The 21,045-nt window shown below is 54.7% G+C and overlaps 1 protein-coding gene across 1 annotated transcript in view; it reads left to right on the forward strand.

Moving 5' to 3' along the window:
- The first annotated feature begins 8,268 nt into the window (after positions 1 to 8,268).
- Positions 8,269 to 21,045, forward strand: part of RASSF5 (Ras association domain family member 5) — a 65,651-nt gene continuing 52,874 nt past the window's right edge. The window contains exon 1 of the mRNA XM_059413290.1: positions 8,269 to 8,817. Within this exon, the coding sequence (XP_059269273.1) occupies positions 8,364 to 8,817 (454 nt within the window). The 5' untranslated portion in view covers positions 8,269 to 8,363. The remainder of the gene's footprint in view (positions 8,818 to 21,045) is intronic.

A 21,045-nucleotide genomic window follows, 5' to 3' on the forward strand; every position in this document is an offset into this window, starting at 1 on the left:
ACGCTTGGTGGGGCTCAGCAAAAGAGCCTGGGATCCCTGAGAGCCAAGCACAGATTTTTGGGGGATGACAGGATCCAGACTCTGTGCGCTCACGAGGAAAGCCCAGCAGAGAGACACTCGAAGGCTTCGGTTTGTTCCCGTGCGGGACAGAGGCCCCGTCGTGGACGCCTACCCCCATTCCAACTTCTGCGGAGGCTCTGATTCTCTGTCAGTAGGGAGCAAGGAAGTGGACCAAGGCCCGTGGTGCACTCGGCTCCTCAGACTTGACCTGAGCACCCGCAGGGTGCCAGGTGCTGTTACTGGTGGCCCAACCGTGGAGGTGACCACTATGGCTTGTCTGCCCCCCGCCAGGAGCTCACTGGGAGGTGGGAGGGGGGCAGTTCAGTGTCATGAGGAGAGGGCCGGGCCAGCGACGCACGGCTCAACAGCAGCGTGACCTCCCTGTCTCACGGGGCTGTGCTGAGGTCAGCCTGGGAGGGTGTCAGGGAAGGACTTGGGGACACGTAGGCTCCGGGGTGCGGCCTCCGCGCAATTACCTAGCAAAGAAGGCACGGCAGGCATCCCTGGCAGTGGGGACAGCACAGGCCGTGGCGTGGAAGGAACTGTAGGTATGTGTGTCCCTGAGAGGAAGCTCCGTGGGAAGTCAGGGTTGAGGAAAGGGAGAAGCCAGACCCAAAAGGTCCTTGTGGGCCACGATAAGGAGCTCGCGCTTTGTCTCAGGGAACCACAGGTGCAGGTTGATGTCAAGTCCAACTGGGATTTTAAAGACCGGACTCTTCAGTGGAGGGTGTGTTGAAACACTGCGTGTCGGTCTCCTGGGCTGAGAAAGGGTGGTGATGGCCGTCCAAGGGACCCTTAGGAATAGGTCAGGTATTTCCACACGGGGCCTGAAACACCATGGGAGTTGTCGGCACATTCTGCCTGCCCTGACCTCACATGGCTGTGAGGCCCCTGAGCAGGGGAAGGGTCAAGATACAGATTCTCTTGTCTCACTGGGCCTGGCCAGGCAGTGGCTCAGTTCTGTCACTCAGGTCTGGGAAGGACCCACACGGCCTTCAGATTCACGCAGAGCATCCTCTTAAAACAGGCTGGGCCGGTTAAAAATGGGCCTCCCTAGGAGGACATGGGGGCGCGTCCCAGCTCCCCACGCAAGAAGGGCAGGCCGCCTGGTACCTCCCTCCGTGCCCTGGCGCCGCGGGGCCGACGGTCTCTCTCAGGAGCTCCTCGCTGTCCTCTTTAGAGGCTGTCCTGGTTCAAAACAGAGCTTCTGGGACCCACCCACAGGATTCCAGTCAGCCCGGGGTGTGGCCCAGGAACCCGCATTGTTGATGAGCTTCCCGGTGATTCTCGCACAAGCTAATGCTGGCGAACCCTGAGGCAGAGTGTGCAAACCCCCTGCAGAGGACACGTGAACGGCCCTCACAAAGGGCAGGAGGCAGTAGACACCTGACTAAATGCCCCCCCCCCACCTCCTTCCCCAGCTGACCGCTGAGGCCAAGGGAGCCAGGCTAGGGGACAGCAGAGACCCCCACAAGGGCCCGACTGCTCTCCCACCGCACCCCACCATTTGCTGTCACGGGGCTGCCTCACTTGAGCGGGGGGCCTGCGAGGGTTTCCACAAGGAGCCCTTCGGGGTTCACTTCCGAGCTGCCTCAGGGATTTTGCCCAGGATGGCATTCCCGGCTTCTTTTCCCTTTTCCTTGCAGAGAACCTTTAGGCAAGTGGCACCAAGGGCAGGGGGGTTGGGGGGGGGGGTTGGGGGGGCACTCAACTGCTTGAAGGAGCTTCCAAGGGAAATAATCCGAGGCTACTTCCGATTTTTTCCCTTGGGGAGCTCCTTTAAGCAGTTGAGTCCTTTCCCTGCCCGTTTGCAGAGAGACATGGCGTGTGTGTGGTGGGTGGGAGACGCGGGATGGGACTGAGGACAGGAGGGGGGCGGGAGAGAGGACGGAGAGGAATGGAGTGACAAAGAGATGGAAAAGGAGGAGGAGCATGGGGGGGAGGGGACAGAAATGAGGGGAACCAGATAGAGACCCCGAAGGAATGGGGTGGGGCGTGTGCGGGCATGGGGGTACTGCGGTGAGAGCAGGGCTAGCCTGGAAGGCCACCCAGGCCACTATGCTCGTACTGGTCTGTCCCAGCCCCGGTCCCTGGCTTCCCGCCACAGTGATGGGCCCCCGAGCAGGCTTAGTGCTGGAATGTAAGTGGCTGTGGCTTGGAGCCTCCCCTCTGGCGGAGGGGGAAAAGCTGCTGACAAATCCGCCTGGAACAGCTGAGTTTTTCCACATGGAAAGAAGAAACGTACGCACCCCCGGGCTTATCATAAGCCTGGCGGAGTGACTTGGGATGGAAAAATTCTGTAATTGAGAGGCGGACGGGGGAGGCACCACTGAATCCTGGCCAACACCCCCACCCCCCACCCGGCATGGGGACACCTTTCCAGGAGCCCTCACATCTCTACTGAATCCCCACCCTCGTTTGTCCTCCTGTCCTAAGTACTGTCAAGGACCTACCTACCTGTTCCCCGTGGGAGCACGAGCACTCGGTGACCAAGAGAAAACCCAACACCTGAAGTGGGGATGGGATCCTACCAACCTTCACCCGTGGCCCAGGAGGCCAGAAATCCACCCCAGTGACCATCAACTTGGGAGGATGCACGTGAGTCTTAGAGTTCCCGACACCACCACGGCCACCCAGCTCTAGCAGGTCACTGGGTGCCTTCCGTTCTCATCGGGCCAGGCAATTCCTGGTCTCCTCACCCTGCAGGGGCCATGGCCTAAAGGGTGTTAAGAGATGAGTTCGGAATCAGGTACCGGTGGGAGCTGACAGCTGAATTCATTTTATTCAACACTGAACGAGCACCTCTTACTTTCCCTGGATTGTGTGATCAGAGAGGCCAGCAAGACCCAAGTGGGGAAGGCAAAATGTACAACGTAACTGTGACTCACATCAGGATGATGTGAGGGTTAGAGACACAAGCGACTTGGAGGGACCCAGAAGAAAGAGTGAGGGGTCGGGTCTGGGCAACTCTGCCAAAGCTCCATGGCATTTGGGTTGGACCTCGAAGGTTGAACAGGATTTCAACAGGGAAAGAAAAATGGGGAAGTATTTTGCTGATTCTTTAAACTCCATCTGCAAAGTGAGATCGGAGATGTTTAAACACGGCCCTTTATACCATACCAGCTGGGTCGGGCAAGGCCAAAATCATGCGTTTGAGTCCAGACCATGACACCTTTTGGGGCTGGTCACATGACTTCTCTGAGCCTCAGTTTTCTTACCTGTAAAATGGGAATGCCAGCCATTTCACAGAGCTGCCTGGAGAGCAAGTCAATCAAGCCCAAAGTGCCAGCCCATGGTAAGCCCTGGATGCATATTTTTTGAGTAAATATGTATAATACATAGCATTTGATGAGAGACTTTTACAAACATTTTAATTCTCCAACAATATTTTATTATGGTCCCAGCTCACAGTCCAGCAACAGAAGGTGTTACTAATCCCCATTACTTGGACCCCGTGACTCCCCACTTCCGTGGGGGGTTGAGCGCTGGGTCCAACAGGCTGCCCAACGAGGGAAGGAAGTCGAGGGCCAAGCTTGAACCCTGCGCTCAACAAGGGTGAGAGCATTTCCCCTCAGATGTCTACATCAGGGCGCACGATCCCAGCTACCCCCCTGCTCCAGTTTTCAGAGTGGGGTCGGTGAGGCACTTTATTCAACTCCTAGAAAACACAGCCAGTACCCAGATTTCTTGGATCTCTGCAAGTGAAGTCTGGGGATACATATTTGGAACAAACTCCTGTTCTTAAGGTACCGGAAAGTTCGGGGCTGTTGTTGCCTTAGCCTGTCCCGCCCTTGCTCAGGCAGACGCAGGGCTTCCTCCATTCGGGTCTGCTCCGCAGAGGGGTCTCTCCTGGCCCTCGAACCTAAGAGTTGTCCCTGCCTTTTTCTGTCCTCTTAACGTGCTTTACTTTTTACTCTAAAGTACTCAGGACCCGACATTACCAACATTATGTCTGCACGGTTATAATCTGGCTCTCCCACCAAATGGAAGCTTCAGGAACATGTCCATTTCGCTCCTGGACCTTTAGCACCGACAGCAGCGCTCGGTCACTTAGCTACTTGTTTAAGTGAAGAACTGCTCTGTGCCCCTGAAGCTTTGCCTTCGGTGCTGTTTGCCAGATACTTCAGCTCTTTCCCCATTCTGAGCACAGGACGGCATTGCGCTTCTTGCTCCCCTTGTGGGGCTGGCTCAATGCATAGGAGCCTCCGGGGTCTCTTGGCTTCCCTCCGGCCCCAAGGCTGGCAACGTGAGATGTGGTGGCCGCTCCATCAGCACGGGGCCCTGAGTGGCTTTGGGGAAGAGCCTCCCTGCCAGCTGGCAGAGGACATGTCATAGGAGTGAGAAAGAAGTTTCTGGTTTAAAGGCAGTGAGGTTTGCAGGCTGTTTATTACTGCAGCATAACCTAACCTGTCCTGACTGGCCCGGCCAGCCCATGCAAACAGCTAGTCTTTCAGAATCACTGGGAGGTCCCCTACATGCTTTGGGGATTTCAGCGGCTTCAGATGCCTCAAAGCCAAACAAAACCAAAAACTTCCCCTTCAGAAAGTCAGGATGCATTCTGTCCTTCCCCTTTCCTTCCTACTGGGAAGCTCAGCGGTGGTGGTTGGGGGAGGGGGGGACAGCCCTGACACGGCTTGCCAGCCCCCTCCCCCCATGGAGGAACCAGCACGCTCTGGACCACATCTGAAGTGACCTCACACACTGACCACACACTCAAACGACTGTCATAATCCTTCCCCTTGGTCCAAAATAAAAACAGCACACCTACTCCTCGGGGAGTGAGTCACACACAGAAAAAAAGTCGATGGCTAGGAGCCAAAAGGATGTGCGAACATGGGAAAATCTGCCAGTGGAGGTGTCTCGGCAGATGTTGTGGTCTTTCCCTGCTGGCCTGCCTGACCAAAGAGCGTCCAAACAATTCTGAAGCTCAAGCATCAACTCTCCACGACGCCAGGCATCGTCCTGACCCTCCAGTGAGACTGGAGTTTATTTAGTACTTCCTCTCTGGGGAAGGAGGACTGACTTGTGAGAGAGAGAGAGAGAGAGAGAGAGAGAGAGAGACACTGTGTGTGTGTGTGTGTGTGTGTGTGTGTGTGTGTGTGTGTGTGTGTTGTGGGAGGGGCTGCTCCTTCAGGGAAGAAGGGGACTGGGCTGGGAAAGATGGTATCAGAGGACGCAAGGAGCCTCCTGTTGGGGGTCAGGGGTGGCAACTACCTCTCCCGACCTCAATTTCTTGGCTCAGGCACATGAACCTTAAGATAAACTTGATAAACTTTTTGGGTTGGTTACATGAACTTACATTATCTCCCTCTTCATCTCCATTCCCATCCCAGAAGCCAAGTGTAGGGCTTTGGCCGGGCACAATCTCCTCCACCATTCCTGGCTGAGAGCAGCCACCCCCATTCCTTCATATCAGAGCTATAGCAGGAAGGGAAAGTCAGTTTTTCTGTGCAGCTCAGGCAACTGGGAGGGGGTTTACATCTGGTTGTTCTAGATGGTCCTCAGTTTCCCAGGGCTCAAGGAGACACTCATTCCATAAGACTCTCTATCGGGGGGATCTGGGCTGGGCTGCCCAAACTCATGCTTGCGGGGGGCAAGGAGAGGAACAGAGGACAGAGATGGCAATTGTTGGTAATTATTTCACAAATGGCATTTCAGAACTGGCCTTTCAGTGATGTGCTCATTGCCAGGTCTTTTCTTCTTGCCACACCAAGCTGTCACCCAGAGCTCAGGCTGGGTCCACACCCTGGACCCCACCCAGCTCCCCGCCTCCTGGGAGGCAGTGATCTCCTCCAATGAGCCTCAAGCCTGTGGTGATGGATGGATAACAGAGGGGTGGGTACAAGCAGATCTTTATATGCGAGGCAGGTTTCTGCAACAGCCCCGAGAAAGCTGTTTGCAGAAAAAAAGTGGAAGAGGTGGGAATAAGAGACCAAAAAGGCAAACCGTACTTTCCTGCATGAACATGCAGCAGAAGGCATTCAGGGATCGCAAACTCCCCTCCTAATGAGTTTTTCTCAAAGTGTCCACTGAAGCTCATCTGCCCCATGGGGGGAAAATGGTGAAGCCCACCTTATCACCACCTTAGATCTAGAGTAGTGGGCTCCTTGGGCACAAGGTAGCAGCAGCAACACCACTTGGAAATCTGTTAAAAATGCAACATCTCAGGGCGCCTGGGTGGCTCAGTGGGTTAAGCCGCTGCCTTCGGCTCAGGTCATGATCTCAGGGTCCTGGGATCGAGTCCCACATCGGGCTCTCTGCTCGGCAGGGAGCCTGCTTCCCTCTCTCTCTCTGCCTGCCTCTCCGTCTACTTGTGATTTCTCTCTGTCAAATAAATAAATAAAATCTAAAAAAAAAAAAAAAAATGCAACATCTCAAACCTCAGCCCTAAACTCCTACTGACTCAGAAACTCTGGCCGTGGAGCCAGTAATTTGGGATTTAACAAGCCCTCCAGCGGATTGCCCGCCAAAGTTGGAAACCACTGATGAGAGGGAAAGCAAGGTTCAGAGGGAGAAGCAGAAAGGTGGGGGAGGGGAGTAAAAGGGGTGGTTCATCGTGCACCCTCCCTCATCTCAGTTCCTTCTGCTCTGGAACACTGTGAGGTTGGCTCTTTTCCCTTGTGCCTGGAAATCACCTCCTCAGGTGAGAAGCTCCAGCCTCTGGTGAGACCCGGGGACCCAGCACATGTCCTCCACTACAAATGAGGACCACTCTCTGACTGCCGCCACCACGGAGGAAAAGCCATGGACCCAAGCGGTCTGGGAATTCCCTGAGCACTTGACTCTTGAAATTTCAGGAATTACCTAAAAATTATCCCCAAGGTGAAAGAAAAAGCAAAAGTGGAGATTCCCCTGCCAGACACTAGGGGGAGTCCCATCCCTGGCCTGGGAAGAAGAGGATGCGTCTCAGGTGGAGAGGAATTTAGCTTATTTCCAAAGTTGGTGGCTGGCGACCTCTGTTAAATCAACCAAACTGAACCCCAAGTTGTAAAAGGATAGTCCGTGATCACCCGTGATCATTTGGGGCTTGTCTTCCCAGCCCCAAACTAATTTACAGGCAAAAAACCCCCCCACAAAACCCCAAAAAACAACAACAAAAACCAAACAAAAACAAACAAGCAAACAACTGTAGAGGCTGGAGAGGGCCCCGGATCATGCAGCTGTCCTGTTTAAAGACACAGCAGTCCTGTTCTCCGCCCACGTGAGACGATCAGGACCTGCTACGTAATTTGTGGGACCCAGTGTAAAGAAAAAATGCTGGAAATTATTGAAATGTTATTAATGTTTGAATAATAATTCAAAAATTATTAAGACTTTCAAGATGGTGAAATCAGAGCATTCAAATGGAAGTTATGAAGCCGGCTCTGGTTCTGCTGAAGGAGTCCGTCACAACTGAGCTGTCCGTCCCTAAGGCAGCGTGGGGCTTTCGGGGCTGGCGTTTCCACAGTGGTTCCTGGAGCAGCCATGGGAAAAGGCAGGTTTGACTTGGGAAGGCAAGCTGTCCCAAGCCACGGGGCGAAGGAGCGCTCTCACGATCCAGGGCCCAGGATCATGTAACCCCCGTTTTCCGGGAAAGGAATATCTTACCAGGCAGGGCCGCCCAGGGAGGGGAAATCCAGCAAGAGTGAAAGTCGCAGGCTGACAGCCTAGCCGGCCGCGGAGGCGGCTTCCCGCGGTCAGCCTCGGAAGCGTCCCCCGTCGCGCGTCCCTAGGAGTCACGCGACTCCGCGCTGCTGCGGGAGCGGGAGCGCCGGCCAGGCCTGCCCGACCCACGCCCGGCCCGCTGGCCTGGAGGCGGCGGCGAAGGGGCGCCAGGGCGCACACCCTCCCGTGGGCAGGAGAAGCGGGAGGGGGGCGCGCGGACACCTGGCCCGGGGACCTCTCCATAGACCCATCCCCAGCTAGTTCCCAAGCCCTTCCCTGCCGCCCGCTCCCTCACCTGGGCGTGTTGGGGTGCGGGGGTGCGGTGGAGGCGGGGACCTAGTGATGGAGGTGGTGGGAGAGCGAAGGAGGCAGGGCTGAAGGCTGACGGTCCCGACAGCAACTCCTCTTGAGCTGCCCCAGTCGTCGGGTCTGCTTCTCGCAGACACCCCGAAACCCGCGCTCGCCCCGGCTCCCCGCCGCTTGGCGGATCGGTAGTTCCCCCAGGCGCCTTCCTGCAGCGCGCCGGTCTCCCCGCCCCCGCCCGCCTCGCCCCGCCTGCAGCTGCGGTCCCTTTAAAGGCGCGCTCGTGCGGGGCCGCCCTTCTCTCGAGGCTGACTCGGGAGCCGCGCCACTGCTGCGAGCCGCCGCGCTCGGCCGGCATGACCATGGCGTCCCCGGCCATCGGGCAGCGTCCCTACCGGCTGCTCCTGGACCCGGAACCGCCGCGCTATCTGCAGAGCCTGAGCGGCCCCGAGCCGCCGCCGCCCCCCGGCCGCTCCTCGCGCCGCTGCGCCCCCGCGCCCCTCTCCACCGCGCCCGGGGCGCATGAGGGGCGCGGCGCCCGGAGGGCGGCCCGGGGGGACCCGGAGTCCCAACCGCGGGCCTCCCGACCCGCTCGCCCTCTCCGGCCTGGTCTGCAGCAGAGACTAAGGCGGCGGCCTGGGGCGCCCCGGCCCCGCGACGTGCGGAGCATCTTCGAGCAGCCGCAGGATCCCCGCGTCCCGGTGGAGCGAGGCGAGGGTCACAGCTTCGCCGACCTGGCGCTGCGGAGCGGCCGGGGCTGGTGCGACCTGTGCGGACGAGAGGTGCTGCGGCAGGCGCTGCGCTGCGCTAGTGAGTGTGAGGGGCAGGGCAGGGGAGGGGCGCGCGGGAGGCCCGCAGTCCGAGCCCGGGGGCTGCCACGGAGCTGGCGCGGGGGACTGGCATTGCCCTTCTCCACTTCAGCCAAGGGAGACAGGCCCGGGAGACTCTGCTCTTAGCCCCCTGGCGGGTATGCTTTAGTGACTACCTACCGCCCGGGTATGGTGGTGCTGTGTTTAACAAATACCCCTTTCCCTGACAGGTGCATACCTCGCCCCCACACACACACGCACACGCGCGCGCACACACACACACACACACACACACTCAGGCTGGGGATGATGACCACCGTGGCAAGGTCATTCCGTTGTCTCTCACGCACTCTCTTGCTTTTGTTGAAGCTTCTTGACAGTGGGTCATGAGACTGGTATTGATATGGCCATTTGACCCCTGCTTATTAGCGTTAATGGGAATATGGCTTGTTTGTCGCTGGTGGTACAGGCCCTTGGCACATGCCCCCCTGTGGTACGCCTCTCCTTTAGGGCACACTGATGGGACAAGAAAGAGTCCTGGTTAGCCTTTGAATGGAAGTGGACTGTAAGGTTGACGTGAGCTTGAGGTCACCCTGGGCCTGTGCCCCGCCCCCGTTGCCTTTCACCTCTGACCCTCAAACCTTTGGACTCTGCTCTAAATATTTGGCAATGCCCTGTCTCCCCCCCTCCTCCTCTTCCCCCTCCATCTCCTCCTCCTCCTCCTCCTGGGTTACTGCACCAGTCCTCAGGCTTTAAAATTCCCCAACTTCCTGTCCAGTACTTTCCTCCCCAGAGCTCTCAGGCCTCTCCAGCCTCCTTCAGAGTCAGACTCTTCTCAAAGCTGGACTGTGGACCACTAGACACCCAGGGTGTAGACTTACTGAGCAAATTTGCAGTCTTTTTGGAGGTTGGGGTTATTTTCAGGTGTGTGTATTTCTTTAAGGGGTGCCTTCTCCCCACCCCCATATTTGTGGTTGCGATGTTTGGTGGAGGATATCTACATCCATGTGTTTATGTGTTTATAGAGATAGTTTAAATATCTGAAGTACAAAGCACAGAGGAGGGCAGAGCCCCTAACAAGCCTCTCTGGAAATGGTGTGTGGGTTGTATCTGTCAGCAAAGGCCCTTCCCCCTTGCCCAAAGGCCGGGGGCTCCCATCTGACTGCAGCAGCCACTTCCCTATCAGGAAAACCCTACTTTGTGCCCCCCCCCCCCCGGGCCCCAGTTCACAGCAGAGGTTGGGCAGGGTGCCTCCTAGCTTCAGGGCAGGAAAGTTCACATTCTAAGCCAGTGTCAAGTGGAAGGGTAAGATTGGAGGGAAAGGAGGTGGTGCTCCTTCCACCACCAGAACTCACCGTTTAGGTGCTAAGACAAAAGGAAAGAGCAACCTTTAGAGAGGCGTGTGTTGTGGGTGGAGGACTGCTGTCACTCCATAAAGGCTCCTGACCTTATAGTAGAATCACATGAAACTTGCCCGTGGATGTCTTGGCAACGGTCACTCTCTCAAGGGTCGAGTCTCCTTTACCATATCCACTGATTCTCTAAACACAGACAGAGGCGTTATTCTCACTGTCCTGGATTTGGTTGTGCTGGAACCCTGGCAAATCCAGTTCACTGGAATTCTAGTCTGTAGTAAGGCGTTTGGGGACTCCATCAAGCAGGGATATCTGAATGCCAAAGAGGGAGCAGAGCTGGTGTTTGTCATTATTAATATTTAACTGCATGTGGACCCGTGGCTGGATGGGAACAGTTGAGACACGTTCTGAGGTGCAGATGAGCCTCGGGCAGGTGGAGACACAGCTGGCCAGAATCACTGAGCATCTTTCTTTAAGTTGAAGATCTAATTCCGTGATGGGCTTGGTGTGTTTTATCTTTGTTTCAAAAAGCAAGGTTCAGGGCGCCTGGGTGGCTCAGTGGGTTAAGCCTCTGCTTTCGGCTCAGGTCATGATCCCAGGGTCCTGGGATCGAGCCCCACATCGGGCTCTCTGCTCAGCAGGGAGCCTGCTTCCTCCTCTCTCTCTGCCTCTCTGCCTACTTGTGATCTCTGTCTGTCAAGTAAATAAATAAAATTTAAAAAAAAAAGCAAGGTTCAGAAATATGACTTTAAAAAGGCAGCAGCAGACAGCGATTAAGAGAACAGACTGAAACCAGAAGACCTGAGTTTGAATCCTTACTCTGCCACTTAATCTCTGTGTCATGCTGGGCCTCTCTGTGCTCTGCTTCTTGTTATAAAAAAGTGGGGATAAAAACATTACCTGCTTTACTGTGTTAATGTGAGAATTAAGTGAATTAATGTATGTAAAGTGTTTAACAGAGTGCCTGGCGAAAGGCGTTATGAACGTTCAATGTAATATGAATGTTAGTGTTACCCACTCCCATCCAACAGCTGTCACAATTTGTCTGGGCTCGTGACACCTCTGAGGTCACTTTTCCAAGCAGCGAGTATAGTTCTCAAACCCTGCGTGGCTGAACTAAGAAGGGAAGTGAGTGCCGTGAGCATCCCAGAACGAGTGGGTTTGAATTGTCCTCCAGAAACACTTCTGCTTCCTGTGGCTGAGGAGTGTCCCTGCTGAATGAATGCCAGTGGCTTCGAGAGCACTGGGACATTGGCGCCTTGTCTTTGTATCACTTGCCTCCAGCAGAGTGCCAGGCACAGAGCAGCGTCAGTAAGTAGCATTTGGTGAAGGTGGTGGCTTGTTTTCCCTCCTAAATCTCTCTGTTCTTGGAAACAAGCAGATGGTCAATGGTACAGGAAGGACCTCTGTCTGGGCAGGAGGCTGACAATGGATGGGAGCTATGTTAGCCAGATGGACTTTTAATAAGGAAAATTTTAGAAAGCTGTCTTCCCACTGCCTGCCTGCCTCTGCAGTGAAAGACCTTCCAACCTAGCCTAACCCCTATGTCCAGGTCTGTAACTGACTCTGGGTAAGGCTGGATTCGCCTGTCAGGAGGTTCAGAGTTAATGTTAATTGCCAGGATTAAAAAATCGTGTTTAGTAGATAGGGGAAGAACTCCAGTGGGGACTGGAGGAGAGAGAGAGATACTGAGAGACAGAGAGAGAGAGAGAGATTCTGTGGGGGCATGTGTGTTTTGGGATGGGGGCAATTGCAGTGGTGAGGGCCCACTTCCAGCACTCCGGGGATGCAGGGCCGGCAGCAAACACCCTGCAGAGTTACCTGCTGCCCTTTGGCTTTGCGATCAGGAAACACCCGTTAGAGGTTTTGGACCCTTTCTTCTATAGAAGGCACAGAATTGACCTTTTACCATTCATCTCGTTTTGTGGATACGCGAGCCATCCCAGACCAGAGAAAGTCTGGAAAATGGGGAAACTGAAGTCCAACTCCACGGGCAAGGAGGGATGCTTAGACACACCTTGCATGAGGCTAGTGAATGCTCACGGGCTTCTCCAGAGCCGTCGTCCCTCGTTCAGGACTCTGAGGTGTTATGGGATTGGAATTATAGGGTTGAAATGGGAACCCTGGGGCTCCTTATCCTACCCCCTACTTGATAGATGTGTAATTATGATGTGAAGAGGAGGTGCTCTCCATGAACCTCAGGGACAGGGGACTTCCTGGGGTGAGACTGATGTCCCACAGGGCCCCCCTGGCCAACTCCCAGCTCTGCCTTGTTACTTCATTGATGGCTGGGCTCAGCCCACCTCTCTGTGAAGACTGGAACCGCCCATGCAACAGCCACGGGATCCTGGGGAGGCCCCTCTTGCCATGATTTCTTTGTGGAAGAGGTTACTGGACATTGACCCTGAGTTACCCTACAACAGACCCGAGAACTCTTGGGCACCTGGAAAGTATTTTGTCTAGTATGCCCAGCAGCTTTGAAGTGTGTGACTTGAAGTCTTCTCACGGGCCGTGGTTTGGCTGGGGGAGGTTAGGGAAAAGGACGCTGAGCTTTTAAAGAGAGTGGAACCCCGTCTCCAGTTCCCTCTGCCCCGGGCTCTAATTGGGGTTTTTCTTCTAGAAAAGAGAGTCCTAGTGGAATGAGTGTGTGTGTGTGTGTGTGTATTTGGGGACAGAGAACAGATCTGGAATGCTTTGAGGGAGGCCTCCTGAGGTCCCCAAGCTGTATCTTGTTTCCTGTTCTCCCTGCTTCCTGTCTTCTGGAGAGATGAAAGTGAAAGCCTTAAATGTGGGCTTAATTGTCCCCCCACTTCATCAGAGCATGAAATTTTCTGATTATGGAGGGAAGGGGGCTTGAATCCCAGGTACAGTCAAAAATGATTAATGCCACTTGTCTGCCAGCCTAATTAGACTTGGTAATGAACGTGTGTGTTCGCCTGCTGATCCTGAGGAGTTGTTAGGTGGCAGTGAATTGGCATCTGCCCTCAGCTGAGGCTTTGGTCTGGGATCCTCTCTCTCCCCTCCCAAGTTTATCAGTCACTCAGGCCGGGCCCAGAATGACAGGGAAAGGACCGCCCCCTGCCTGTGTGTTCACTCGTGGGGGGCAGGAAAGAGTGTAAGGACAGGGGCGGGAGGTGCAGGCTGCGCCCAGCCCGCCTCCGAGTACAGGAAGGATTCTTCACAGGCCAGTAGTGCCTTTTCCCTGAAGAGCCCAAAGGATTTCCATGCTTGCGTCTGCATTCATCCTTGGAATGGCTTCCTGAGGTCAGAGCACAGGGATGCTGCTGCCCAGGGCTTATGTGGGCAAGAAAGCAGTGCCCGTCCACTGGGCTGGGGCAGGACGAGGTTAGAGCCTCTCAGGTGGGGCAAACCTGGCTGGCTTCGAAGGCCGTGGGGCTAGCTCAGGCTGTCGGGTCCTTTCCCTCCTTCAGGCCATGCCCAGCATTTCTGAGTCAGCAATCATGCCCCTAGGGGCTCTTCTGTGGAGACCTCTCCGGCTCCCAGCCTGTTCCTCAGTTTCCCCATGGAAGGAGCGGCTAGCCACTCTTGCTCTGCCCAGGGTACTATGACGGCTGACGAGGAAGCTGTAAATACTCCTCTGGCCTTATCAGAGGCCCTTCCTGTTCGCATTCCTCAGATGACAAGGTGAATATTCTTGGGCAGGTGAATATTTGTGGGTGCGCAGAGCACGCGAATGGAATGTACCCCCCAGCCCCAGCCAAGCTTCCGTCGGCAGCCAGCCTTCCCTCTCACTCGGAGATCTGCTGTGCTGGGGGCTGGGGGCTGGGTGCTCTCTGCCCGCCAGACCACCCACCGGCTCGGCTGGGTCCCGGCTCTCTGCTGCCTGGGTCGGGGAGGGCAGGCGGCGCTGAGGCTGGGAAGACCAGTCCTGACGGGGGAGATGGCTGGGCATTTAGTCATCTGTGGGTTTTTTTTTTCCAAGAGACTTTGGCAAGCTTCTCGCCACATGCTCAGGGCAGAATCTTGGGGTTGGGAGGGGAGCTGAGCAAGGAGGCCAAGGTGGTGATGTCAGACAGGGCAGCGGGCTCTGTTTCCCGGGGGCTCTGGTTTAAGTGGAATCACATCCTCGTGGGGGACTCGCTGTGGGGGCCCCGTCCTGAGGTTAAGACTATCTTGACTCAGGCCTGGGGGCGGAGGTGATGTTTGGGTGCTCTCTGCAGCACCCCACACGCCATGCAGAGGAGACCTGGGCCGAGCCCAGCGCACCCCGAGAGCGCTCCGTGGTGTGGTCATTGGCTAGAGTGGCTGACGAGTTCATGTGGGGCCTGTTGCTGCCTGCCTGTGGTTCTTGGCATAGAGAAAGTTCTTGAGAGACGCACCCACAGAACAAGCAGGGATGTTGGCTTCCTATTTTGCCCCCTTGGGACAGGAAGGAAGAACAGCAGGGATCTGTCCCGGCATTGAGCCAGGTGCGCGGCCTCCCTGTGGAGCCTCTCCTGTCCTGACTGAGGGGTCTGGTGCCTGCTCGTTTCTGTACGACATCCCAGGTTTTCGTCAGGATTTTCCTACCCACCCACGCCGACCGCTTTGACTTCATGGAGAGCATCAAGGAGAAAAGCTCGAGCTCACGTGGTACCGAGGGGTTTGTAGGAAGGTGGTGCTGGAGAGTCCGGTGTGTTCACTCCTGCCTGTCACTGGGAGGCAGGGAGCTGGGTCTGTCACTCAGCTGTGACCACAGCGGGGCTGGCTCATGTTTACTCTGCCAGAGAGGGCCTGCACCCCACCTTCGGCTCCCCCTCCCTGTTTCTTGAACAAACATTTCCAGGGCAGGGCAGGTCTTACCCAGATGTCTGCAGTGGCTGCTAGAGAATGAAAACTTGGCTTACATGGACCTTTAAGAAGTCATACCTAAAGGTCAGGGAGAAGCAGACTCCCTGCTGAGCAGGGACCCAGAGGCAGGACTTGATCTCTGGACCCTGGGATCATGACCTGAGTCAAAGGCAGAGACTAAACTGACTGAGCCACCCAGGTGCCCTGGGGTTCTTGTTTTTTTTTTTTTTAAATCCTTTTGTATTTTGTCCCCCTTTTATTGACTTTTTAATCCTTTCATGTTTTGTTTCTACTGAATGCTGGTTCTGGAAAAGAATTATCCTCATGTTTGCTGTAGATACAAATTGGTGTCCCATGAGCCTCCTAGGATGGGAGTATTTACATGAAACAAAGTGAGTTGAGAATGACAAGAATTGTGGGAGTGGAGGTGGCCTGGCCCCATCTGAAGCCCTTTCTTTCTTTCTTTTTTTTTTTTTTTTTAGATTTTATTTATTTATTTGACAGAGAGAGAGAGAGAGACCGTGAGAGTGGGAACACAAGTAGGGGACAGTGGGAGAGGGAGAAGTAGGCTCCCCGCTGAACAGGGAGCCCGATGTGGGGTTTGATTCCAGATGACTTGAGGCAAAGGCAGATGCTTAATGACTGAGCCACCCAGGGGCCCCTGAAGCCTTTTCTTGGCTTGCACAGTGGGCTGGAGCTGGTGGATCATGGCCCTCTCACAGGGGAGAAAACACAGCATTTAAGGAGGCGAAGGACTGCTCTAAGATGACCCAGATGGGAAGTAGCAAAACCAGCACCAGAACCCAACACAGCATCTTGCCTTATAAGCTAATGTCATTCGAACACACAAGTTCATTGAGTCCTCCTCCTTCGTCGGCCCCCCTTCCACCAACGAATGCTGAAATGTCCATAAAAAGAGGTACAGAACAAAAAAAGAGGGTGAGCCAATGGGTCGATGAGCCGTGTGCCAGCTAGACGGTCAGCCAGTGCCTGGATAATCGACAATTGGCTGCACGTAAGCTGTTTCCAGCGTGTGGTTTCTAAATAGATTTTCAGCATGCGTAAATCATGAGATCTTTGAACAAAAGGTGAAGTTTTTCTACGTCCCAAGTTAAAAGAAGAAAGAGTCTTTCTCTGGCCCTGCCTCCCCCCCACTGGTGATCGGAGTATGTACAGTTGGCATGGAAATACAGGTAGGAGGTCTTTTCCTGTTCCATGCCTCCTCCTTGCCCTGACCTAGGGTCAGAGTTCATGACCAGGAACCACAGCAAAATCAGGTTGCATCTCAGAAGGGACAGCTAGGGTGAAGGGCTTTAATATAAAAGCTGTCCCTCAGAAGGGACAGCTGGTTAGGGGCTTTAATATAAATCGAGGTTTGCCTCACGGACCTCTGGCCCTATCCCAGGCGGTGGTGTGGCCACATGGGGACCCGCGAATCTGGGGAACCCCCTGCCCCAACTCTTCTCCTATCTCTGACCCTCTCTGTTTCTCCAGGTCAGTCTTACGTGTGAGTGTCATTGCTTACTCGCCTTGCTGACTTGGAGGAAGCTGTTTTTTCCATTCAAAGCTGAATGGAAGCTGGAGGTTTTGTGGTTTCTGTTGAAACCATTGTGTCTTTTCTGCAAGAGAGGAAAGGATTTAAAGGAAAACAAAACCCCTCATCGATCCCTTACTATCCAAGGGAACAACAGATCCCAGCTGTCACTTGATTTGTGAGAGAAAGGGATGGAGAAACGGTACGTAAATGCATATTCGGGTGACAAATATTTTCAAGAGTGATCTGGAGATCCCCTTATGGGAATGGGGCATTTCAAGGTAAGAATGTATTGTAGCCCCCGTTTTTGAGATAGGGAAGGCTGTTTCTCCCAGTTGTGCTGGGCCTTGGCTGGACTCCCTCCCCAGCACGCAGGTCATCTGGTCCGTGCTTAGACGCTGGGTTCCGAGAGTTCGCCGCATAAAGCCCCCAGCCCCAAGATAACGCTCCTCCTAGATCCTCCCTACAGTTTTCTACCTGTCCAGCTTTTACAAGGTCAGGAAGGAAGATTCTAGAGCCTCCTAAAGCTCATCCGCCCGTGTCTGCCCGTTCTCTCCTGCTGGCTCCTTCGATGGCTTAACCTCTCAAAGGACAGCTCTGTGATGGGGAGAAAGGAGAAGTGAGATCAGTAAATCCCCGAGCCCAAAGGGGGACCTTCAGGACGGGCTTTTCCCGCCTTCACTGTGACTCTTAGTAGAAGTCCTCTAGCATGCGTGTTGCCTTCCCTGAGAGTGGGAATGGGAACGCCACCCCATCCGGGGCTCACCCAGGCAGGAGTTCTAGAACCTCTGGGGACCTCCCAAGCCTTGCTTGATGGCTCCAAGTATCGTTTTTTGACCAGCCTCTTCTCTGCAGAAGCTGCTGGGTAAAGTAGAGGGCAGCCCTGGGCAGCCCAGTCTCCCTGAGGAAGAACGAGGGAGAAGGAACCAATGTCCAGGCCTGAGGAAGGGTGCCATTTTAGGGCATTTCTGTCTTAAATGAAGGACTTGCGAACAATGAGCTTTTATTGTCAAGAGTACAAACAAGTTTTTATTGTTCCTGCACCACGTACGGAGGCCCTCAGCCGTGGTGGGTGATCTAACAGGGGGACCCTCTACCCGGATTTCCTAGGAGGAAGGCAGATGATGGCGGTCCAGTTTAGAGGAACAGAGTGTTGCTTGGGTTTTTCTGCCACTTCTCTAAGTGGGCCGGAGGACATGGCCTTTGGCTCAGATGCCGCTCCGTGTTCTCTGTGACCTGGGGACAAACAAAGGCACAGGGGAGTGGACCCTGGATGGCGGTTGCAGGAGGTCTAGCAGAGCTCACACCGGAACCCACAGGTGTTGACTTCTGGATCTAACACCTGGGGACTGGAGCATAGATGTGTAAATGCACCTTTATTTCTATGCACACCTGAGTCCTCTGCAGGCCAGGACAAATGGCCCTCCCTTGTCTGAAACTGGCCTCATCTGGCAGTTGGCAGATGAGTTCTGGAATCTCTGGCTTTCCTTTTCTGGAATCCCCGGTGGCTTTCCTGGAAGGCTTTGCAGCTGGTCTGGTGCTGGTTGCCCAGCTCAGCCTGGGTGACAGGGCTTCTGGGAACTTCCCCGCTAAGGACTTGGTGGCTTCTGGGAGTCAGTGTTGAGGGATGCCCAGTGAGCACAATTCTGAGGCCAGAGAACATTTCTATCCTATTTATGAGAGACTCTGTTCTTCTCTTCTTTTCTCTTTCTTCCCCCTTTTCACTGCTTACCTCTCTCTGCTCACCGGCTCCTTCCCAGCCCAGATGGCTGAAAGCCGACACTCTTCCCCACCCCTGGGCTTAGCGTGGGAGAATGTGAATTAGCCCCCTCATTCCCCCAGGAGCCTATATAGCTGGTAAAGCATTATTAATCCGCCGTCCCCAAAGAAATCCATTAATGAGCTCCTGGGTCGGGCTTACGGTGTGAGATAACCGGTCACTTCTGCTGTCTGCTGAAACTTTGGAGACATTGATTTTCAGGCTCACAGGCAGCACTGAGCAGTGAAGCTTGGGGCAGGCTCTTTCCTGCAGCCTGTTTGGTGGGGGCATTTTTATCTTATCAAGCTAAAAGCCCCAGGAATAGAAAGTTTTCCATTGGGGGAGGTGGTGGGAAGGGACCTCAGCTGCGCAGGAGAAAGGCGCTGTGCAGGCTGAGCCGGTACCCGGGCCCCACGTCCCAGGTGCCTGGGACTCCCTTTGGGAAAAGGAGCTGGGCTGGGCTGATTGGAGCAAAGCCCCAGTCACGGGAGCCCCCAGACTCTCCATTCATCATCACTCCATCCCCGCCGGCCCGGAGAGAAGCCGCGGATCCCCCACAGCGGGATGACCGAGGGCTGCTGGGATGACGAGGCGGCTCCTGCCTGCTTCCGAACAGTCCTGGCGAGGCTCCAGCGGCTCTTCCGCAGGCTCCCCAGGAGCCGTTCAGGATCACAGAGGCTCCAAGCCCTGCAGCGGTTCTGCCATGAGGCCCGGCTGGCTCGCGGTAGGTCCAAGTGCCCTAGCTAGGGGCCTTCGGGGGGTTCTTGGGGTCCGAGGCCTTGGCCAAGTGGCCTTCCCCATGGGGAAGGGAGTGCAGGAGCCAAATGGTGGCCTGGGATTTGCTGCTGAGCTCAGCAGCCCTCCAGGGGCCAAAGCTCAGGTGCTGACACCCTGCCAGCTTTAGCTGGAAGGGCAGGTCTGAAAGCACATGCACAGAGGCCCAGGCTGCCTGTGGGTCTGAACGGCTTTTCGCTGGCTGAGAACGAGGGCTGAGCAGTCATCTTCATCTGGGCCCCTGAGCTGGGGAAAGATGGACACTTGGATGACACTGTTTTCCACTCTGCTGTGCTGGAGCTCTGAGGGGTGTGAGACCTTGTCACAGTGTGGAGTCAGCCTCCCAAGGACCTAGGCGCAGTGACATTTCCTAGGCAGGGTGTTTCTCACCTGGAAGCTTCTCTAGTGCCCTTCTGACAAAGAGCTGAAGCACTTATGTTTGTTTGTTTACTTTCAATATCAGGTACTCCCTCCAGACGCCTGAGCAGGGGGAGTGGGAAGGGGGTTTGGTTATTTTACAGATGCAGCAGCTCAGAGAAGTAAGGCCCCTTGCTAGGGACCAGAGCAGCACAGCCAAGCCTGGAACCCCTTGCCTTGGGTTCTAGTCCCCTTACTGACCATCTGCCACTTCTTGCTGATGGTTGGATCTTGGGAGCACGAAAGCTTCCTCGAGGTTTCCTGTCCCACTTGTCTCCATGCTGTTCTTGAACCCATTCAGGCATGGGTGGATGTCCAGTGGGTCACAACACTGACTTCTAGAAATGGAACGAAACCAAACAATCCTCTCTGGGCTGAGATTTCGGAAGCAGAGTTTAAAAAGATGACATGGTCTTGACTCTGGAAAATATGATTTTTTCTGATCTAGGTTTTACCTCTTAAGAAGTGGGAACTGTAATTCAACTAGACCTAATCCCCACTTGGAGACAAATACTCTTAGCCAGCCTGCATAATTTATCCTCCTCAATGGCCTAATACACACTGCGGCCCTCACTGAGAAGACAGCTGGATGCTGAGTTTCTCAATTTAAATGCTCACTCGTGCCTTTGCGTTCCTCCTCCCCCGCTGCAAGAATTATTCAACAGATCATTCCCTTGCTCCTTTGCTATTCAGCCCAAGGAGTTATAGATTTAAGAAAATCAATCAGACCTGGAGTGGCAGCATTAAGGTCTAGGCGAATGCTGCATTGCCTCGAAGGCTCGCGAGCTCGTTTAGCTTGTGTTAGCATTTAGAATTAATGGATCGGAAGAGGGGAGACAGCGCGCTCAAAGATGATGGCAGCAGTAGACAGTAGACTGCAGATTTCTTGAAGAGCTCATCTTACTTGCGGGAATCTATCAGCAACCTATAGTAGGGCATGCAGGAACACTGGCTTCTTCGAGCCGAGCTGAGTGGAGTCCGGATCTTGGATTCTTGGCGGGAGGGCCTTCCTCATACAGAGGAACCTCTCTGAGCCTTGGTTACTCTCAGTGTAAACTGGGCAAAGAATCTCGATCTCAGGCTGCTGTCATTTAAGTTAAATGTGACATCGGATGTAAACCAGTTGACATGGTGCTTGTCACATAGCAGGTCCCTTCTTGGCAGCTGTTCTAATTTACTGACTTCTAGTAATGGCTTCTGGTAGGTCACCTGTGCGAGCCCCCTCTCCGCCTCCGCCCCGACCCCCGCTGCATCGGGTTGCCTGTTCTTCCATCATACCTGCGCAAGGGTGGGCTAGTCTTTGTGAAAGAGACAGGGTTTGAAGATTGCCCAGGGAACAAGTGGGGGAGGGGCACGAAACTCACACATCTTCTCTGGAAAAATTCCTATCATTAAGTTTGCCACACCGCTTAATGAACGAGGAAGGCTTGATGAGCCCACGGGGCATCATTCGAGCTGAGCAAGCATGTGGCCAAGGAGCAAGTCATGTATCATCTGAAGAGCCTGCTGGGGGTCACTGGGAAACAGTCTGGGTCTGTCCAGAAACCTCAGGTGGTCTTGGCTCTATAGGGACACAGCTGTAAAGCAGCCTTTGTGAGT

Source organism: Mustela nigripes, chromosome 10 (genome assembly GCF_022355385.1).
Source record: "Mustela nigripes isolate SB6536 chromosome 10, MUSNIG.SB6536, whole genome shotgun sequence".
Taxonomy (NCBI): Eukaryota; Metazoa; Chordata; class Mammalia; order Carnivora; family Mustelidae; genus Mustela; species Mustela nigripes.